This window comes from Gossypium hirsutum, chromosome D10 (genome assembly GCF_007990345.1).
Source record: "Gossypium hirsutum isolate 1008001.06 chromosome D10, Gossypium_hirsutum_v2.1, whole genome shotgun sequence".
Classification (NCBI taxonomy): domain Eukaryota; kingdom Viridiplantae; phylum Streptophyta; class Magnoliopsida; order Malvales; family Malvaceae; genus Gossypium; species Gossypium hirsutum.
In genome coordinates, this window is record NC_053446.1 from 57,351,160 (window position 1) to 57,370,089 (window position 18,930).

General features: G+C 35.2%; 1 protein-coding gene across 2 annotated transcripts; it reads right to left on the minus strand.

The window, feature by feature from the left end:
* Positions 1 to 468: 468 nt before the first annotated feature.
* LOC107915170 (MDIS1-interacting receptor like kinase 2) lies at positions 469 to 3,686 on the minus strand. Of its 2 annotated transcripts, XM_016844330.2 has the most exons (3): positions 1,297 to 3,686; positions 782 to 1,157; positions 469 to 674 (listed from the first exon to the last, which is right to left on the minus strand). In XM_016844330.2, the coding sequence occupies exons 1-2, from the start codon at positions 3,545 to 3,547 to the stop codon at positions 814 to 816; spliced, it is 2,595 nt and encodes an 864-aa protein (XP_016699819.1). In that variant the 5' UTR covers positions 3,548 to 3,686; the 3' UTR covers positions 469 to 674; positions 782 to 813. The 2 variants fall into 2 exon arrangements, with proteins under 2 accessions (XP_016699819.1, XP_016699818.1); XM_016844329.2 differs by having other exon boundaries at positions 490 to 1,157.
* Positions 3,687 to 18,930: the final 15,244 nt, after the last annotated feature.

An 18,930-nucleotide genomic window follows, 5' to 3' on the forward strand; every position in this document is an offset into this window, starting at 1 on the left:
AGTTCATTGAATTAACACTAAGTTAATTATAAAATTAATTTTTTAATTACGTGACTATCAAATGACAAATTTTTAAAAAAAATGTCATAGCAATAAATTTAATTAAAATATTAATAGTTTGATCTAAATTTTGAAATCTGAACGGTAAAAAGATTAAATTCTATAAAATAAAAGATAGAAACAAAATTCTTAATTTTCAAAAAACACATTACAAATTTTAAGCTTAGGATATATTTTTTTAACAAACCTTAATAAATTTAACTCAAATTTAATTCAAAAAGCCAAATTGATTTGAAAAAATAAATAAATTTTTGCTTAGTGAAAAAAAAAGAAATAAAATAGTAAACATTATTTATGATACTGAAATAGACTACAAATGGTAACCTAACAAACGTATATTACTTTATTTAAAATCCATATAAAAAGTTAATTAATATTTTAGTTAAAATGATAAAAATAAATGTTTATCATGTGTAGTAATATGTTGGATTCAATTCTCACTATAATAAAACTTTTATTGATATATAACATATAAAACACTCTCATAAAAGAAATTGAGAACTACAAACTCTAACTTAACAAATATGATAAAATACGATCGACAACTCCAACGCTTTCCTCTATTCCAAGAAGTGACACTAGGAAAGTACTTGCAATCCTGTTATGCTGCTGACCTAATTTATTCAAAAGTAGGAACTTTTGAACATCCAAATTAAATAAAAGATGATTGAAAGAAAGAGAGATCAAAAGAGTAGATAAGAGGAAAATATAAATACCTTACCTAGATATATAACTTGTACTGTAGCACTATAGTTAGCCATGGCAGGCTACGGTCGAGAAAGGGCTTGGCAATGGATGAGACTTACAACTAAGGGCTTCAGCAACTTGTTTCATGGTCGGTCGAAGTTGGGGATTACTATTCAAGCAAGAAACTGCTATCATTATAGTAGGGGCTATGTCCTTTGCAACTTGGTTTTTTGGTGGTGGGAGACGTGGGTCTATCTCATCCTGAAGCAAAACTTGTTTGTCATTTGACATAGATGCCGATGTCAATGAAAGAAGATCGCCAGGATGCCTCCCCAATAAAACTTCTAGTGTTAGCACACCAAAACTATAGACATCACATTTCTCATCTGCTCTCATTGTATAGGCCAACTCTACATAAAAATATATACTAGTGACGTTGATGCTATTTGAACTATGTCTACTGAATTAAAAATGTACGAGAAATTAAGAATTCTAATAAAATAAATTACATGTTGAAAGAATTTTTAGGGAAAAAAGATGAGTCAATACCTGGAGCTATATACCCGTAGGTGCCTGCAAGTGAAGTCCAATTGGAGGAGTCAGGCTTTAAAAGTTTAGCTGTGCCAAAGTCTGAGACATGAGCTTCATAGTCCGAATCCAAAAGAACATTGTTGCTGGAAATGTCTCGATGAATTATAGGTTGTGAACAGTCATGATGCATATAAGACAAAGCATTAGCCAATCCCTTAACTACATTTAGCCTCTTCTTCCAATCCAACTCCTCTGCTTGTTCATTGTTGCTTAAGACCATTTTCAAACTCCCCTTTTCTACAAACTCAAAAACCAGAAAAGAATGCTTTCGATGTTTACAAAAGCCATACATCTGCACAATGTTACGATGCTTTATTTCTAGTAAAGCAGCAATTTCGCTTTCAAAGGCTTTCGAGTTGTTGAGAATGTTATTTACATATTGGTGAAATTTCTTCACAGCAACCACTTGACCAGTTCGTAATGTAGCTTTGTAAACAGTTCCATATCCTCCTGAGCCAATGCAATAGTTGGAGCTAAAATTTTCAGTGGCTTCAATGATGTCATCATGGAGTATTCTTCCATCAAATCCCAATACAGTTAAAATATCTCCATTTTCTTCCTCCGTTGACTCGGAATTTTTGGTTGGAGTCTTCATACAAAACCTACGAAAAGTTGCAACCATTATAAGTAGCAAAAGTAGACCACCAATGTTTGGAAACACAACTAAAATGAAGTCTTTGGTGGCCTTTTTAAGACCATAATTTGCTCGAGAAGGGACAAAATGAGGCCTTAGTTCAGTGGCATTACTCGATAGGCCTTTATTGTTCTTTATAGCATCGAATGAAACCTCGTGAAATGCCTGAAGGTCTTCTAATCGATTGAAAGATACGTTCACAATTGTCAAACCATGCAAATCCCTGAAAGCTTTTGGGATGGAACCATTGAGTAAATTGTGAGAAAGGTCCAATATTTTCAAGGAATGTAATTCTCCAAGCTGACGTGGGATACCTCCGGTAAGTGAATTATGACTTAAATCTAGACTTTGAAGGCCATTTATGTAGCTTATAGAAAATGGAATTCTCTCTCTAAGGTTATTCCTGCTCAAATTCAAGTTCCGTAATCTGGAGCAATTTCCAAGTTGGTCAGGAATAGATCCACTTAACTTGTTTGATGCCAAGTTAAGTTGTCGTAGATTTGAAAGAAGTCCAATACCAAATGGAATTTTACCCGACAGTTGGTTACCACTTAGCGAAAGACGGGACAACTTTGTCAATGCTCCTAGTTCCTTGGGAATCTCGCCGATTAGATGATTTGAAGAGAGATTGAGTTCTTGCAACTGAGTTGCATGTCCCAACTCAAGTGGTATCTTTCCAGTAATGTTATTATTGGCAATCTGTAGGCTTTGTAGATTATGGCATTGGCTCCATTTCGGAGAAAGTTCGCCGTAAAATCTGTTATCACTTAATGCAATGAAACTCAAATTTGGATATATACCAAAAGTTTTTGATATATTTCCAGTTAAGTGGTTTCCTTCGAGCCTAACTCCATATAAGCTTTTGCAATCTCTCAAACTTGATGGGATCTGACCTATCAAATTATTATTCATAGCTCCAAAATATGCGAGTGATCTCCCTATGCATATGTTCTTGGGCAATGGACCAGTGAGATGGTTATGTCCTAACTGTAAATGCTGCAAATAAGTAAGATTGTTGAACGTTGGAGGAATTGGCCCATAGAAACTATTCTTAGACAGCTTAAGTTCAATGAGAGATTTAAGCATTCCTATTTGAGATGGGATATTTCCGTAGAAATTATTGTAGGACAAGTCAAGGAAGACAAGTTTAGAAAGGTTCCCAATGTGGGACGGAATGGACCCATATAGTGAGTTGTTTTGAAGGTTAAGGCTAATCAAGCTAGGAAAGGAAAGGAAGTTGAGATTGTGAAGTGTACCTTTCAATCTCAAACCATACCCTGCGAGGCTAAGATTGGTGATGCTTCCAACCTTATCACAAGTGATTCCAACCCAGTTGCAATGGCTGCTTCCGACCCACAGGGTTGAGAGCATAGTTTGGGTGTTGTTGTCAAGGCTAGCTTTCCATATTAGAAGGGCTTCAGCTTCTGTAAGGTTAATGGAGGATGAAGAGAAAACAGGGGAAGACCGAAGCCGGACAACGAGGAGGAAGAAGATGATTTTGAATGGTATTGCAACAGAAGCCATGGGATTTTGAGTCTTTTGCCGTAAACTGGAATGAACAACATTGGGCATCATGGAGAGCTATTTATACAACAATATTACAGCAGTTTCAATCACTAGGAAGCTTCAACCTAAAGTTTGAGAAGGTGCCAAGTTGTGAATGGGTCTTTCACATTCTATACTTTACTACCAGGATTTGCATTTTTCGATAGCCTTTTTTATGAGTGTTTACTTTAGTGTGTTTAGGTTTTGTTATAATATTTAATTTTATTTTTATCACTATTTTTATACTAATAGTAAATAAACCTACCAACACTAATAAATAATAAATAAAGGATTCAATATCTTTTCTTTTTGTTTCCGTGTACATATTGTTATCTATGGTCAATCAATCAATTTCTTACATCTTTATGGAGCTAATGATTATGTTTTTTATTCTTTGGTAGAATAATCATGTTCTTTAGATAGGATAAGAAACCCTTGTCCCCTTTTTCTATTCCCTTTTCCCTTTTTCACCTAAGTGGGCAACATGTCACATTATTCTTTTTATCAACTTTTAATTATAAGAAAATATAAATGAAGCAAAATCTAAGTTTTTGAAATTAAAGGGAAAAAATCATATAATTTCTTTAATAAAATTAAGACACTAAATGCTTTTATTGTTTTTAGTGGAAAAAAATAAATATTTTTGGTGATATTTAAAATATTCTTTTACTAAAAATCGCAGTAGATATTATAGATTCGGATATTTACAAATATTTTAATTTATTTTTTTCATATTCAGATTTAAATAATATTTAGATTAGGATATTTTAATTTGAATGTTTGTATATAAATTATTTAGAATTTCTTTACCTGTGTGAATATTTTATTGGGATTGGATATCTATCCTCTAAATTTATTATAATTTAATTATCAGTGAGAAAACAGTTTTTTTTTAATATTTTTTTATTAAAAGTTATATAAATAAGTATTAAAAGATTGTATTAAAAAGCAGAAAAGCTATATATAATTTTATTCTTTTGATAATAATATGAAAAAGTATAGTAAAATTATAATTTTTATTCAGATTCAGGGGCCGTCCCTCCTAAAAATGTGAAATGCCACTTTAATCCTTTAAATTTTATAAAATTGTGATTTAATAAAAACTAAAATTATATCCGATCCCTTAAGTTAATAATAACTTCAATCATGGTATGATATTCGTACAAAATTAAGAGCTATTTATATATGATAAGCTTGATAATTTTTGACATAACATGGATATACGATATTAAAAAATAATAATGATAAAGCAACCTAAACACGTAAAGGTAAAAGTCTACATCCAAATCAATATTATTCGAATTTAATATGGCAGGATCCCACGAGTATATTATCGCAAAAGTATATTTAATTTTAGATACGTTGGATGTTATGATCATTCCTAGAAACTATGCTTTTAATGAAAACACATGGTATGCATGGATTTTTCTAAAGAAAAGAATATTTGATTCCCAAGTGGGAGTTATAGTGGGAATTGTTTGGATGCTAAGAATAATTGATTAAGTATTAATTTGACTGATATAAGTATTGTTGTTAATATAAGAGGATATAAGAATTATTGTTAATAAGTATTGTTGTTAAGAGGATATACAAAAAATATAAAAAATTAAAAAAGAAAGTTTAAAAATCTTACTTGTTGTAGTTGCCTCTTTCACTGCTGTCGTGGGAGACTTCTCGCCAACTCGAAAGGTCTCCGAACCCATTGGGGTTCATCGACGACTTTGTCGGAGAAGAGAAACCGAAGGGTTCCTTAGGATTTTTAGGAATTCCGGTGGGGTTTCAGGGGTATTTAGCATCGGATCTGGGTTAAGGGAGTCGAAAGGGTAAAAAAGGGGGTCTTTTTGTGAACTCCAACCACCGAAGGCGGCGGTCGCCGTCGTCGATGACCGGTGGCCGCGGCGGAACTACGACAACCCTATGGCCGGATGATGAGGGGTTTGAGAGAAAAAAAAAGAAAAGGGAAAGTTTTTTTTTAACTGATGCAAAAATGAATTTTTTTTATCATTTTTTAAAACTTATATAGCCCCTCAAAACGACGTCATTTTGGGTTTGGCTTCAGACGCCCAAAACAATGTTGTTTCAAGCCTGACCCGACCCGGATCCATCCAGGATTCGCGTGTTTTCAAGGGGAGGGTCTAATTGCCACTTTTGTCCTTATGCTTTTTTGCCCCGTTTTGATTTTGTCCTATTCCTTCTTTACAAGTCAGTCCCTTGACCCACTATTGGCATAAGGGAATGACATCGGGTTGGGATAATTTCCCAATGAGTCCCTATACGTTTCTTCCCATTTTAATTTAGTCCTTTATGTTTTGTTTTCTTATAATTTAGGATTTAAATTTGGTTATATTTTCAATTTAGTCCTTTATTTCTCCTTTCTTTACGTTTTTTTGCTATCCATGCTTTAAATTTTGTTTAAATCTTAATTTAGTCCATTTATTTAATTCAGCCCTTCCTTTTTCTTATTTTTATTTTTTAACATTTCTAATTTATGTCATTTATAATTTTCCCCTTTAAGTTACATATTTATCTTATTTTTATACTTTCATTTTTATTTTATTTTTTTCATTAAATACGATATTAATCATATCATAATTATTTATTGTTACCATCACTGATTAATATTATTATTACTATTATAGATGTATTATTATTATTTATTAGCATGACTACTATTATTTTATTCTCACTATTATTTTGGTATATTATAGTTCTGTTTTTTACCTATGTAGTTATTTTGTTCTATTTTTGCCATTGCTATAGTACGTAACATGCTTAAATATTTGTTCATCTTTGTACTATACCCAAATAAATTAATTGCACATCACATTAAATGTTATTGTTGACACCATTTTTTGGATGAAAAACGGGGTCAGCTTGGGTTTTGAAAAATGAAACGGGAGTCGCCACCAATCCTTTTTTATAATGTGTGATTGGATCACCTTGAAAAGTGGTTGTTTTTAATAAACGATTTAATTTTATTTAAAACAACGATTTTGGTCCACGAAATTCAAAAAATGGGTTCGGGAGTCGGTTACGCACGAGGAAGGATTAGCACCCTCGATACGCCCAAAATTGGTACCTAGTTGATTACTTAATGTCTTAATGTCGAAAATTGAGAACTTTGGAGGATTTTAAAAAATACGATCCTTGTATTAAAACGTTGAAAATTTTCGAGAAAAAGGGCATGATTCACGTTATTCGAGAAAGAGAATCATATCCAGTAAGTTAGGACACAATGTCTCGAATTCTCGATACGCGAATGAAAATGCTTGTTCAAAAAATATTTAACTATCTTGGATAAAAAAGGGATCACGACCAATAAGTTAGGACACGATCCTGTTTTAATTCCCGATATCGTTTAAAACTTGAGTTTGAAAAGATTCATGTAATGAAGTTTAAAAGAATATTCAATTGTTTAAATCAAATGAAGAAATCGCAACCCAATACGTTAGGGCACAATTTATCAAAATATTAAACATTGAATATTACATTTATTTCGAAAAATCCTCGTTTCGAGAAAACAACATGTCACATCAATGCGTTAGGACACAACATATTGAATTATCGATAACGAGCTTTTTATCATTTTTAAAAGAGTAATCTCGATTATTTAAGTTCAACGAAGAAAGTCGGAACCCAATACGTTAGGGCTCGATTCTCTCGAAGATCCCAAATACCGAGTATTACTTATATTTTTAAAATTTCTTCTTGAAATCTAATTAAAAATGGGTGTAATGGAATAACAATGATAATGATGTAAGTAAAAAAATAATACAAGCAAAAACAAAAGATAAATAAATAAGAAGCCACATGTATATAAATAAAATTAATCGCGTATGTACAATAACGAGTAATAAGAAAATAAAAATTCTAAAGCATAATAAATAATAATAATAGACATACAAATAAATAAATAAATAAAGAAAATAAATAAAAGATATGTATATGGATTATAAAAAAATAAAAGCATAAACATTTACATATATAGGTATATAGATTATAAAATAATATGTATATATATAATATAAGTATATATGTTATATAAAAAAAAGTGTGTATGCACATAAATTTATAAAAATATGAAAAATATATGTATATATGTATTTCAAAATTATTAAATATAAAAGTTTATGTAAGTATGTATATACACGTATATGTATATAAAATATATATAAAAATTATAAAATATAAAATATATATAAGTATGTATTTATATATAAATGAGGAAATAATAATAATAATATAATATTAAGAAAATAAACAAAATAACAAAAGGACTAAGTTAAAAATTTAACAAAATTCGGGGTCAAATCACAAATAAATAAAAAGGGAGGGATAATTCTAAACACGCGCGAGACATGGAGGGACTAAAGAGGAAATTTGTCCTTCTCCTTTAAAACGACATAGTTTCAGAAGGGACTAATTGAAAACGCAATAAAATTTCGGGTAAAATTCAAAAGATTAAAATAACCTAATTTTAAAAACATTAAAAAGCGGAAGGGCTAAACGCGCAATTAGCCCTTCCGTTAAAACACGCGGATCCCCTAAGGCAGACGGGTCGGGTCTCGGGTCAGGAGCCCAAAACGACGTCGTTTTGGGGCTGTCCTGACCCTATCAAAACGGTGCCGTTTTATATTAGTATTTAAGCCCAAATTTTCTGAAAAACTTTCATTCAGCCCCATTCTTTAAAAAAAAATTTTCAAAACTCTCCTCTCATCTTCTTCCCAGAATCCGGCCACCGGTCCAGTTCACCTCCGCCGTGGCTCCGCCGCAAGCAGCGGCCGGAGGTGCAAGAATGGACCTTTTTAGCCCTATTTGAAGCCGATCATTCCTGGGAACCCGGATTCGAGGTTGGGTTCGTCAAAAATGGGCCAAAACCAGAAGGAAAATGAGAAAACCGTTCGCTTTCCCCCTTTCTCCGGCGCGGCGTAGGGAAGCTTTCTTTGCCTCCTTTTTATTTCGTATTTCTTATGTAAAAGATAAAATAAAAAAAATAAAATAAAACAAACAAAAAAAAGAGAAAAAGTCACCTTTAAAAATCTGTTTTGGTTTTCTTATTTATCTTAATGTTCATAGCAAACCGAAAGAAGAGAAAACTCTTCTTCTTTTACAGCAAACTCGGCTTTTGCCGAAAAGAAAAAATAAAAGAAAAATCCCCCCCATGATTACAGTGATGAAACCCCCTTTTTGAGATGATCTTCTGTCTTTTTATCCCCCAAAAATGATACAATAAAATCTATTTTCTACTGCTTGGTCTCTACTTTGCGTGTTATTTCATCTTGCAGGGAGTCAGAGGGCAGGTGAGGGAGTTGGTGGCATGGCAGAGGAGGCGCAGACGTGACAAACAGCGAGACCAGCAAGTTACGGCGCTAGACTAGGCTAGGGTTTCAGAAAACTGAAACCCTAGTTTAAAATTTGGGTCTGATTTGGGTATTGGGCCTGGTTGGGCTTGGATTATGTTGTTTGGGTTAGGCTAGCGAATTGGGCTGTAAAAAAATAGGTTTTGGGCCGGGCAAAAATGGGCTTGTACAGCTGCCCCTCTTTGCTCGTTGTCGTGTAACGAGAACAGAGCAAAGACTAAGAAAAACCCATTTTTGCCCAGTCTTGCTGATTCTTGACTCATTTTGGTGCTTCTCTTTTCAAGTAGCTTTATTCCAATCCACTGTGTCTTGTTGCTTTAATCCACTCCACTGCACCTCAGAAAGATCTGACTTGTAGCTTCAATCTTCTTCGCAACAACTTCAGAGAGATAGGATTGATTTCTTTCATCTGCTCTACTGCAACTTTAGGGAGATAAGACTGGATACGATCTGCTCTACTATTGCTTAGAGATAAGATCTACAATCTTCAATCTACTCCACTGCTGCTCAAGGAGATAGGATTGGTTTCTTTTGTCTGCTCCGCTACTGCTTAGAGAGATAAGACTTGATGCGATCTTCTCTACTATTGCTGTAGAGTGATAAGTTCTGTGGTTTTAATCAGCTCCACTGCAACTTCAGGGAAATAGAATTGGCTTCTTCTGTCTGTTTAACTGCAATTTCAGGAAGTAAGATTCACCGTCGTGGCTTCAATCTATTTACTTGCAATGTCGGGGAAATGAGATTCACTGTCGTATCTTCAATCTGTTCCGCTGCATTGCCTGGGAAGTAAGTTTCGCCATTGTGGCTTCAACCTTTTGAGTTGCGATGTCGGGGAAGCGAGGTTCACCGTCATAGCTTCAATCTGTTCCGCTGCATCGCCTGGGAAGTAAGTTTCGCCATTGTGGATTCAATCTTTTGAGTTGCGATGTCGGGGAAGCAAGATTCATCGTCATAGCTTCAATCTGTTCCGCTGCATCGCCTGGGAAGTAAGATCCGCTGTTGTAGCTTCAATCTTTTTAATTGAAATGTAAAGGAAGTAAGATCCACTGTTGTAGCTTCAATCTGCTCCACTGCAACGCTAGGAAAGTAAGATCCGCTGTTGTAGCTTCAATCTTTTTAATTGCAATGTCAGGGAAGTAAGATCCGCTGTTGTAGCTTCAATCTGTTCCACTGCAACGCTAGGAAAGTAAGATCCGCTGTTGTAGCTTCAATCTTTTTAATTGCAACGTCAGTGAAGTGAGATCCGCTGTTGTAGCTTCAATCTGTTCCACTGCAACGCTAGGAAAGTAAGATCCGCTGTTGTAGCTTCAATCTTTTAATTACAATGTTAGGAAAGTAAGATCCGCTATTGTAGCTTCAATCTGTTCCACTGCAATGCTAGGAAAGTAAGATCCGCTGTTGTAGCTTCAATCTTTTTAATTACAATGTCAGGGAAGTGAGATCCGCTGTTGTAGCTTCAATATTTTTAATTACAATGTCAGGTAAGTGAGATCCGCTGTTGTAGCTTCAATCTGTTCCATTGCAACGCTAGGAAAGTAAGATTCACTGTTGTAGCTTCAATCTTTTAATTGCAATGTCAGGGAAGTAAGATCCGCTATTGTAGCTTCAATCTGTTCCACTGCAATGCTAGGAAAGTAAGATCCGCTGTTGTAGCTTCAATCTTCTTATTTGCAATGTCAGGGAAGTAAGATCTGTTGTTGTAGCTTCAATCTGTTCCACTGCAACCTAGGAAAGTAAGATCCGCTGTTGTAGCTTCAATATTTTAATTGCAATGTCGGGGAAGTAAGATCCGCTATTGTAGCTTCAATCTATTCCACTGCAATGCTAGGAAAGTAAGATCCGCTGTTGTAGCTTCAATCTTCTTATTTGCAATGTCAGGGAAGTAAGATCTGTTGTTGTAGCTTCAATCTGTTCCACTGCAACGCTAGAAAAGTAAGATCCGCTGTTGTAGCTTCAATATTCTTAATTGCAATGTTAGGGAAGTAAGATCTGCTGTTGTAGCTTCAATCTATTCCACTACAATGCTAGGAAAGTAAGATCCGCTGTTGTAGCTTCAATCATTTTAATTGCAAACTATGGTTTCTTCGATCTGCTTCGCTGTTAGTACAAGAAGGCAAGATCTGCTATCTTCATTCTGCTCCGCTGTCAGTACAAAAAGGCAAGGCTGGTGTCTTCGATCTGCTTTGCTGTCAAGGCAGGAAGGCTAGATCTGTTGTCTTCAACCAGCTCCACTACAACCGAGAGAGGCAAGGTTTGTGTCTTCGATCTGCTTCGCTGTCAATGCAGGAAGGCAAGATCTTTTGTCTTCAACCAGCTCCATCACAATCGAGAGAGGCAAGGTTTGTGTCTTCGACCTGCTTCGCTGTCAATGCAGGAAGGCAAGATCTTTTGTCTTCAACCAGCTCTATCACAAACGAGAGAGGCAAGGTTTGTGTCTTTGACCTGCTTCGCTGTCAATGCAGGAAGGCAAGATCTTTTGTCTTCAACCAGCTCCATCACAACTGAGAGAGGCAAGGTTTGTGTCTTCGATCTACTTCGCTGTTAATACAGGAAGGCAAGATCTTTTGTCTTCAACCAGCTCCATCACAACCGAGAGAGGCAAGGTTTGTGTCTTCGACCTGCTTCATTGTTAATGCAGGAAGGCAAGATCTGTTGTCTTCAACCAGCTCCATCACAACCGAGAGAGGCAAGGTTTGTGTCTTCGACCTACTTCGCTGTCAATGCAGGAAGGCAAGATCTTTTGTCTTCAACCAGTTCCATCACAACCGAGAGAGGCAAGGTTTGTGTCTTCGACCTACTTCGCTGTCAATGCAGGAAGGCAAGATCTTTAACTTCGTTGATCTGTTCTCTGGGGAACATGACCTGTATATTCTATTTTATGAACCTAATTGTGCCTGGTGATTAGGATGACATGATCATAACGAATCAAATGCTCCTAACTATATGTGTATGAGTGACATTTGAATGAATGCAAAATGTCATGAAAATGATTCCTTAATGCTTAGGTTATCATCACGCAAAAGCTTATTAAGGCTTTATCACTGACATGCTACATCGCTTTCTTGCTCAGCTAGTATATCCAAAGAAACACTTAATCTGATTGCCCCCTACTGTGAATGTTAAAGTTCAAACCACTGGGACATAAAATTTGTACCATCAATCTCCCACTGTAACACAAGGGTAGAAAGATATGGCTTTTCTCAATCTTCTCCTATCGCAATTCAAGGATACCGGATCTGAATCTCTTTGGTCTTCTACACCATTCCCAGGGTTTCATACCAAATGCTCATGCAAAATTTTCTTCTCCGAGAAAACCTTTTCTTATCACTCGGTGATCATTGCTTGTTTGTTCATTGAAGCTTTGTCAACAACACGACATCTTGTCATTTTGTTCAATCAATGTTTGGACAAAAAAATCTGAAAGGATAGTCTTTAACTTAGACTCTTCCTTCTTAGATATTTCACCCTTTAAACTTGGTGTTTTTTAAACAATAGTTCTGTTTCAGGTTCCTATATTATTTAGAAACTTCTAGAGTAATATGCAAAACTTCCTTTGTGAAAGTTTTATTAGTCCATTATTCCAATGCAACACGCTTGCAAAAAGGGTTATAAGAATAAAGTTGGTTCTGAGCATAGCTCGAAAGGAATAAATTATCAACATAAAAACATAATAATGCAATTGATTGGGAATTGTATCTTGGAAAAGAATGAAGTATTCCGAGAATAACAAATTTAATATAAATAATATGAAGGTTGAGTGCCTCAGATATCGCAGCTTGAATTTCTCTGTACAAACTTTCTGGAGATATGTGTTTAGGAGATCAACAAAACTTTGTCGATGCCCCAAGATGCCGCCTACCCTTTCCTATTGATTCAGGTATAGCAAGATCAACATATGCACCGATCTGATCAAAATTTGAGTCGCCCTGATCACCTAATGTCCCATTATGATCAAAAATTTGAGCTGCCCTTTTCGGGTTTTCAACTCAAATCCCCTTTGGTCTCAAGGTGCCCTTTGCGGGTTTTCACCCTGGCCTCTCTTTTTTCTTTTTTTGTTTTTTGATCTAAACTCTTTGGATTAGGCATGTCCTCATTATCCTTTCTGATCAAGATTGACGCTTTTCCAGATAAGGCCTTCCACATAAGGTTCTTTCCATCTTGGCATGAAGTTCTTTTTGTGTGGGAAGGATCTTCTTCGATACCAGGTCCTCTCATGAAATTCTCTAGGGCGAACTTCTTCTTCTCCTTTTTTTTTTTGAGCTCGCATCATTTGCTTTTGGCACATTTGACCATGATGGATAACTTTGAACATTCCTCCTCGATCGGGATTGGTTCCAAAAACTCAGAAAGAATCTCGTCTTTAATAGGCAAATTCGCGATAGGCTCAAGAGAACGGCATTGCCCTAGCAAAGTTTTTTTTTTGCCTCAAAATGCCCTTTGCGGATTTTCACCTTGGTCATTTCTTCTTCTTTAAACGAAGTGTTTCTTGACTGGATCCGAGTTTATAGGATTAGAAATCTCACTCAGGATCAGTGCTCCTCTGAAAAAGGTCTTCTTTACAACACAGGGACATCCTCGGCTTGGCATTCATTTCCCTTTAGAATCCTTTTGTTAAGGAAGAATCTTTTTCAACATCCAGCCCTCTCGTGAAATTCTCTGAGACGAGCTTATTTATTACGGGCTTATATCATTTATTTTTGGTACATCCGACCCTTGATGAATAGCTTTTAACCCTTTTCCTAGGGTCAACTGATCACATCGCGATTGGATCCCTCTAACAAGCAATGAGGGGATTTCAATAGGTAAAACTACCTCAATCCTGTAAACCAAAAAGAGAGGCGTTGCCCCAGTACAGATGTTCGACAAGTAATGAGGGCAAATGATAATTTCTCATGCCAGTCCTTGTTCACCTCTAGGAAATTCGGTGACGAAATGTGGTGTCTGCTCCTGGATTGATTTCAGACCTCATCTATTGTGCTATTGTTCAAGTTCAATATATTTTCCAATACTATCGGCATGTGATGACATTGACGCATGAAGTAGCCTCTATTCATTTAATGATCTCAACAGTGGAGCAATGCCCATTAGAAGCTTTCGATGATGATGCTTACCATGCCCCATTTTGCTCAAAATTTGAGTCGCCCTTTTCGGGTTTTTAACTCAGATCCACCTTTGGTCAAAGTGCCCTTTGCGGGTTTTCGCCTTGACCTCTCATTTTTCTTTTTCTTTTTTCTTATTTCTCTTTCTCCTATTTTTGACTTTGAGTTTTTCGATTTTTTTTGTTTTTGTTTTTTTTTGAATCGGAACTCACGGGATCAGGCAAATCCTGGTCATGCTTTTCGATCAAAATCAATGTTATTCTAAAATCTTCCACATAAGATCTTCCACTTTCATCTTGTATGCGAAAAACCTTCTTTGGTATTAGATTTCTTTCATAGAGCCTTCTGGGGCGAAACTACGACAAAAAACTTTGGATTTTCCTCTTCAATTAGGATAAAATCCAACGAAAAACTTAAAGAGATGGAAGCTCGACTTCCAATGGGCAAAGCTATGATGAGTCAACGAGAAAGGCATTGCCTCGGCAAAGAATTGCATCATTCTTACTGCAAATTTCTGACATCGCGCTGTTGTGCAGGTTTCATTATTAACGGTTAACCCAGGCATATCCTGGTATGATCATTGAATTCTTGAGGTCTCGCTTCGTCTTTGCGGTCAGGTCAATTCTTTTCTTCATCATGCTCACAATTTCTAATGATTCCTTGTGAGGTAGGATCTGTCTATCCACTTATTCTACCACCCTCAACAAGTTCGGAGATAAGCTACGATCCATGTCATTTTCAAAGTCGTGAGATCTGTCCAAACACATGCCTCGCTCAAGAGGAAAATTTAAGTCTGTAGCAGTGTCACTCATGTCATTAATATCTGAGGGACCTATTGTAGGTACAAGAGAATATACAAATAATGTATGAATTTAAGAATAAGTGTCTGCACAGTATGATTATAAATGAATGAATGAATGATTTGGATGAAAGAATAAAAGAATAATCATTCAAGAAATGAAAGAATATTGGTTCAAAAGATTGCAAAGATGCATTCCATTGAAATAATGACGTTCAGACACGAGCCTATTTCACAAAAGACTTCTTGTTGCCTCTAGACTGAAAGCAACAAGTGTGTTTTGAATATTACTCTGAGTAAGTTCTGAATACTATAAGGGTCTCTTCTACATTCTGATTATTTAGAACACTCCCAAGTTTATATGGGCGGATATCTAACAAGGTCCTTTTTCAGTTGTCTTCATTGTTATGAACATTTTTTGACCCCTTCACAGAACTCTATCTTGTTGGACCTTAGCTAACCGTTCTTGTATTTGCAGTTGTAGTTTGTCTTGCCCCCTTTGGAGTCGTTCAATTATTTTTAATCTTTGGTCCATGCTTTTTTTTTGGGTACCGTAATGATGCTAAGTCGATAGACTTTTTTGGTTCCCAAGTTAACTGAAAAAATTTTACTCAATTAGGGTCTTTTTGTGAAAATCTAATGCATATGATGTAATGCAATGCAAATGCATGAAATGGATGTAAAAAGAGACGTTGATTCTTGGTTCAATTCTATTAGAACAACTTGACTAGAAAACAAATCTCTTTACATAAAGTAGATATATATACGGCTTTGCCCTCATAGGCGAAGACATTTGATCCTCTTCTTCATTCGAGCGTTAAGATGAATCTCACAAACTCTTCAAAAGGAATGTCTCTTTTATCTCCTTTTTACTTGATTCGGGCCTCGACTTGCTGCTCGCTTATCCTCGTGATGCTCATTAACTTCTCTTTAAGAAAGTTCAGCTGCTCTCCTATAATCTTTGTCATCTTGAATCCTCGGGCAACGGAGCAATAGTTGTGTTGTCCTCTATCATCTTTCTCTTGTTGTGTGTTCTCGAAACATATTCGGGCAACCGTATTATTTTCCACTTTATCAAAAGACCCATTTCCTTATGACAAGCTCTCTATTTTAACAACCGAACCTGAATCAACACCTCTTTATGATGAAAATGCAATGCAACCATAACAAAAGAAAACAGGTTAGTACAAAACAGAAGCAAGCAGGAATAAATAGAATACCTATTCGGGTGAATACTAGGGGCTCGAAGTGGTTCTATCTAGGGTGGGCTCCTAAGGTTCACTACATGAGGTTTGGTTCTAAAGGAAGGATACCCGAACCAACAAATTCCTCGATCCTCACCCATTATAGGCTCATACGGACCGAGTTCGGTTCAGGGGAATACATTTCCCTATGGCTGCACGGAGATGAAAATCTCACGAAGACATAGGTACAGATGTATCCCGAAAGTGATCCACCATCCTGCACGGAGGTGAAAACCTTACGAAGGACTAGCTTCTCACTCCCACTTAAGAAGGTGTGACCAACAGTCATGCAATGCAATGCAGGTGTGACCAACAGTCATGTAACGCAATGCAAAAAGGCATAAAAAATTTAAAATACAAAATAGGATGAAAACTATAACTCAAAACAAATGAAATGCAATGAGAGGATCGTATATTTAAATCACATTTTCAACTTTCGACAAAAAGACAAGAAATAATCAACTCGTGGCTTGACTCTCTTATTTAAAGTCCCCAGTGGAGTCGCCAAGCTGTTGACACCATTTTTTGGATGAAAAACGGGGTCGACTTGGGTTTTGAAAAATAAAACGGGAGTCGCCACCAATCCTTTTTTATAAAGTGTGATTGGATCACCTTGAAAAGTGGTTGTTTTTAATAAACGATTTAATTTTATTTAAAACAACGATTTTGGTGCACGAAATTCAAAAAAATGGGTTCGGGAGTCGGTTACGCACGAGGAAGGATTAGCACCCTTGATACGCCCAAAATTGGTACCTAGTTGATTACTTAATGTCTTAATGTCGAAAATTGAGAACTTTGGAGGATTTTAAAAAATACGATCCTTGTATTAAAACGTTGAAAATTTTCGAGAAAAATGGCAAGATTCTCGTTATTCGAGAAAGAGAATCATATCCAGTAAGTTAGGACACAATGTCTCGAATTCTCGATACGCGAATGAAAATGCTTGTTCAAAAAATATTTATCTTGGATAAAAAAGGGATCACGACCAATAAGTTAGGACACGATCCTTTTTTAATTCCCGATATCATTTAAAACTTGAGTTTGAAAAGATTCATGTAATGAAGTTTAAAAGAATATTCAATTGTTTAAATCAAATGAAGAAATCGCAACCCAATACGTTAGGGCACAATTTATCAAAATATTAAACATTGAATATTACATTTATTTCGAAAAATCCTCATTTCGAGAAAACAACACGTCACATCCAATGCGTTAGGACAAAACATATTGAATTACAGATAACGAGCTTTTTATCATTTTTAAAAGAGTAATCTCGATTATTTAAGTTCAACGAAGAAAGTCGGAACCCAATACGTTAGGGCTCGATTCTCTCGAAGATCCCAAATACCGAGTATTACTTATATTTTTAAAATTTCTTCTTGAAATCTAATTAAAAAATGGGTGTAATGGAATAACAATGATAATGATGTAAGTAAAAAAATAATACAAGCAAAAACAAAAGATAAATAAATAAGAAGCCACATGTATATAAATAAAATTAATCGCGTATTGACAATAACGAGTAATAAGCAAATAAAAATTCTAAAGCATAATAAATAATAATAACAGACATACAAATAAATAAATAAATAAATAAAATAAATAAAAGATATGTATATGGATTATAAAAAAAATAAAAGCATAAACATTTACATATATAGGTATATAGATTATAAAATAATATGTATATATATATAATATAAGTATATATGTTATATAAAAAAAAGTGTGTATGCACATAAATTTATAAAAATATGAAAAATATATGTATATATGTATTTCAAAATTATTAAATATAAAAGTTTATGTATGTATATACACGTATATGTATATAAAAATATATATAAAAATTATAAAATATAAAATATATATAAGTATGTATATATATATAAATGAGGAAATAATAATAATAATATAATATTAAGAAAATAAACAAAATAACAAAAGGACTAAGTTAAAAATTTAACAAAATTTGGGGTCAAATCACAAATAAATAAAAAGGGAGGGATAATTCTAAACACGCGCGAGACATGGAGGGACTAAAGAGGAAATTTGTCCTTCGCCTTTAAAACGACGTAGTTTCAGAAGGGACTAATTGAAAACGCAATAAAATTTCGGGTAAAATTCAAAAGATTAAAAGAACCTAATTTTAAAAGTATTAAAAAGCGGAAGGGCTAAATGCGCAATTAGCCCTTCCGTTAAAACACGCGGATCCCCTAAGGCAGACGGGTCGGGTCTTGGGTTAGGAGCCCAAAACGACGTCGTTTTGGGGCTGTCCTGACCCTATCAAAACGGTGCCGTTTTATATCAGTATTTAAGCCTAAATTTTCTGAAAAACTTTCATTCAGCCCCCATTCTTTAAAATTTTTTTTTCAAAACTCTCCTCTCATCTTCTTCCCAGAATCCGGCCACCGGTCCAGTTCACCTTCGCCGTGGCTCCGCCGCAAGCGGCGGCCGGAGGTGCAAGAATGGACCTTTTTAGCCCTATTTGAAGCCGATCATTCCTGGGAACCCGGATTCGAGGTTGGGTTCGTTAAAAATGGGCCAAAATCAGAAGGAAAATGAGAAAACCGTTCGCTTTCCCCCTTTCTCCGGCGCGGCGCAGGTAAGCTTTCTTTGCCTCCTTTTTATTTCGTATTTCTTATGTAAAAGATAAAATAAAAAAATAAAATAGAACAAACAAAAAAAAGAGAAAAAGTCACCTTCAAAAATCTGTTTTGGTTTTCTTATTTATCTTAATGTTCATAGCAAACCGAAAGAAGAGAAAACTCTTCTTCTTTTACAGCAAACTCGGCTTTTGCCGAAAAGAAAAAATAAAAGAAAAATCCCCCCCATGATTACAGTGATGAAGCCCCCCTTTTTGAGATGTTCTGCCTTTTTATCCCCCGAAAATGATACAATAAAATCTACT

Excerpts from the sequence above, each read along its gene's own strand:
- LOC107915170 (XM_016844330.2), bottom strand. The coding sequence starts at position 3,547 with ATGATGCCCAATGTTGTTCATTCCAGTTTACGGCAAAAGACTCAAAAT. Across the intron at positions 1,158-1,296 it reads CTACGGGTATATAGCTCCAG|AGTTGGCCTATACAATGAGA; the intron begins GTATTGACTCAT and ends ATTTTTATGTAG.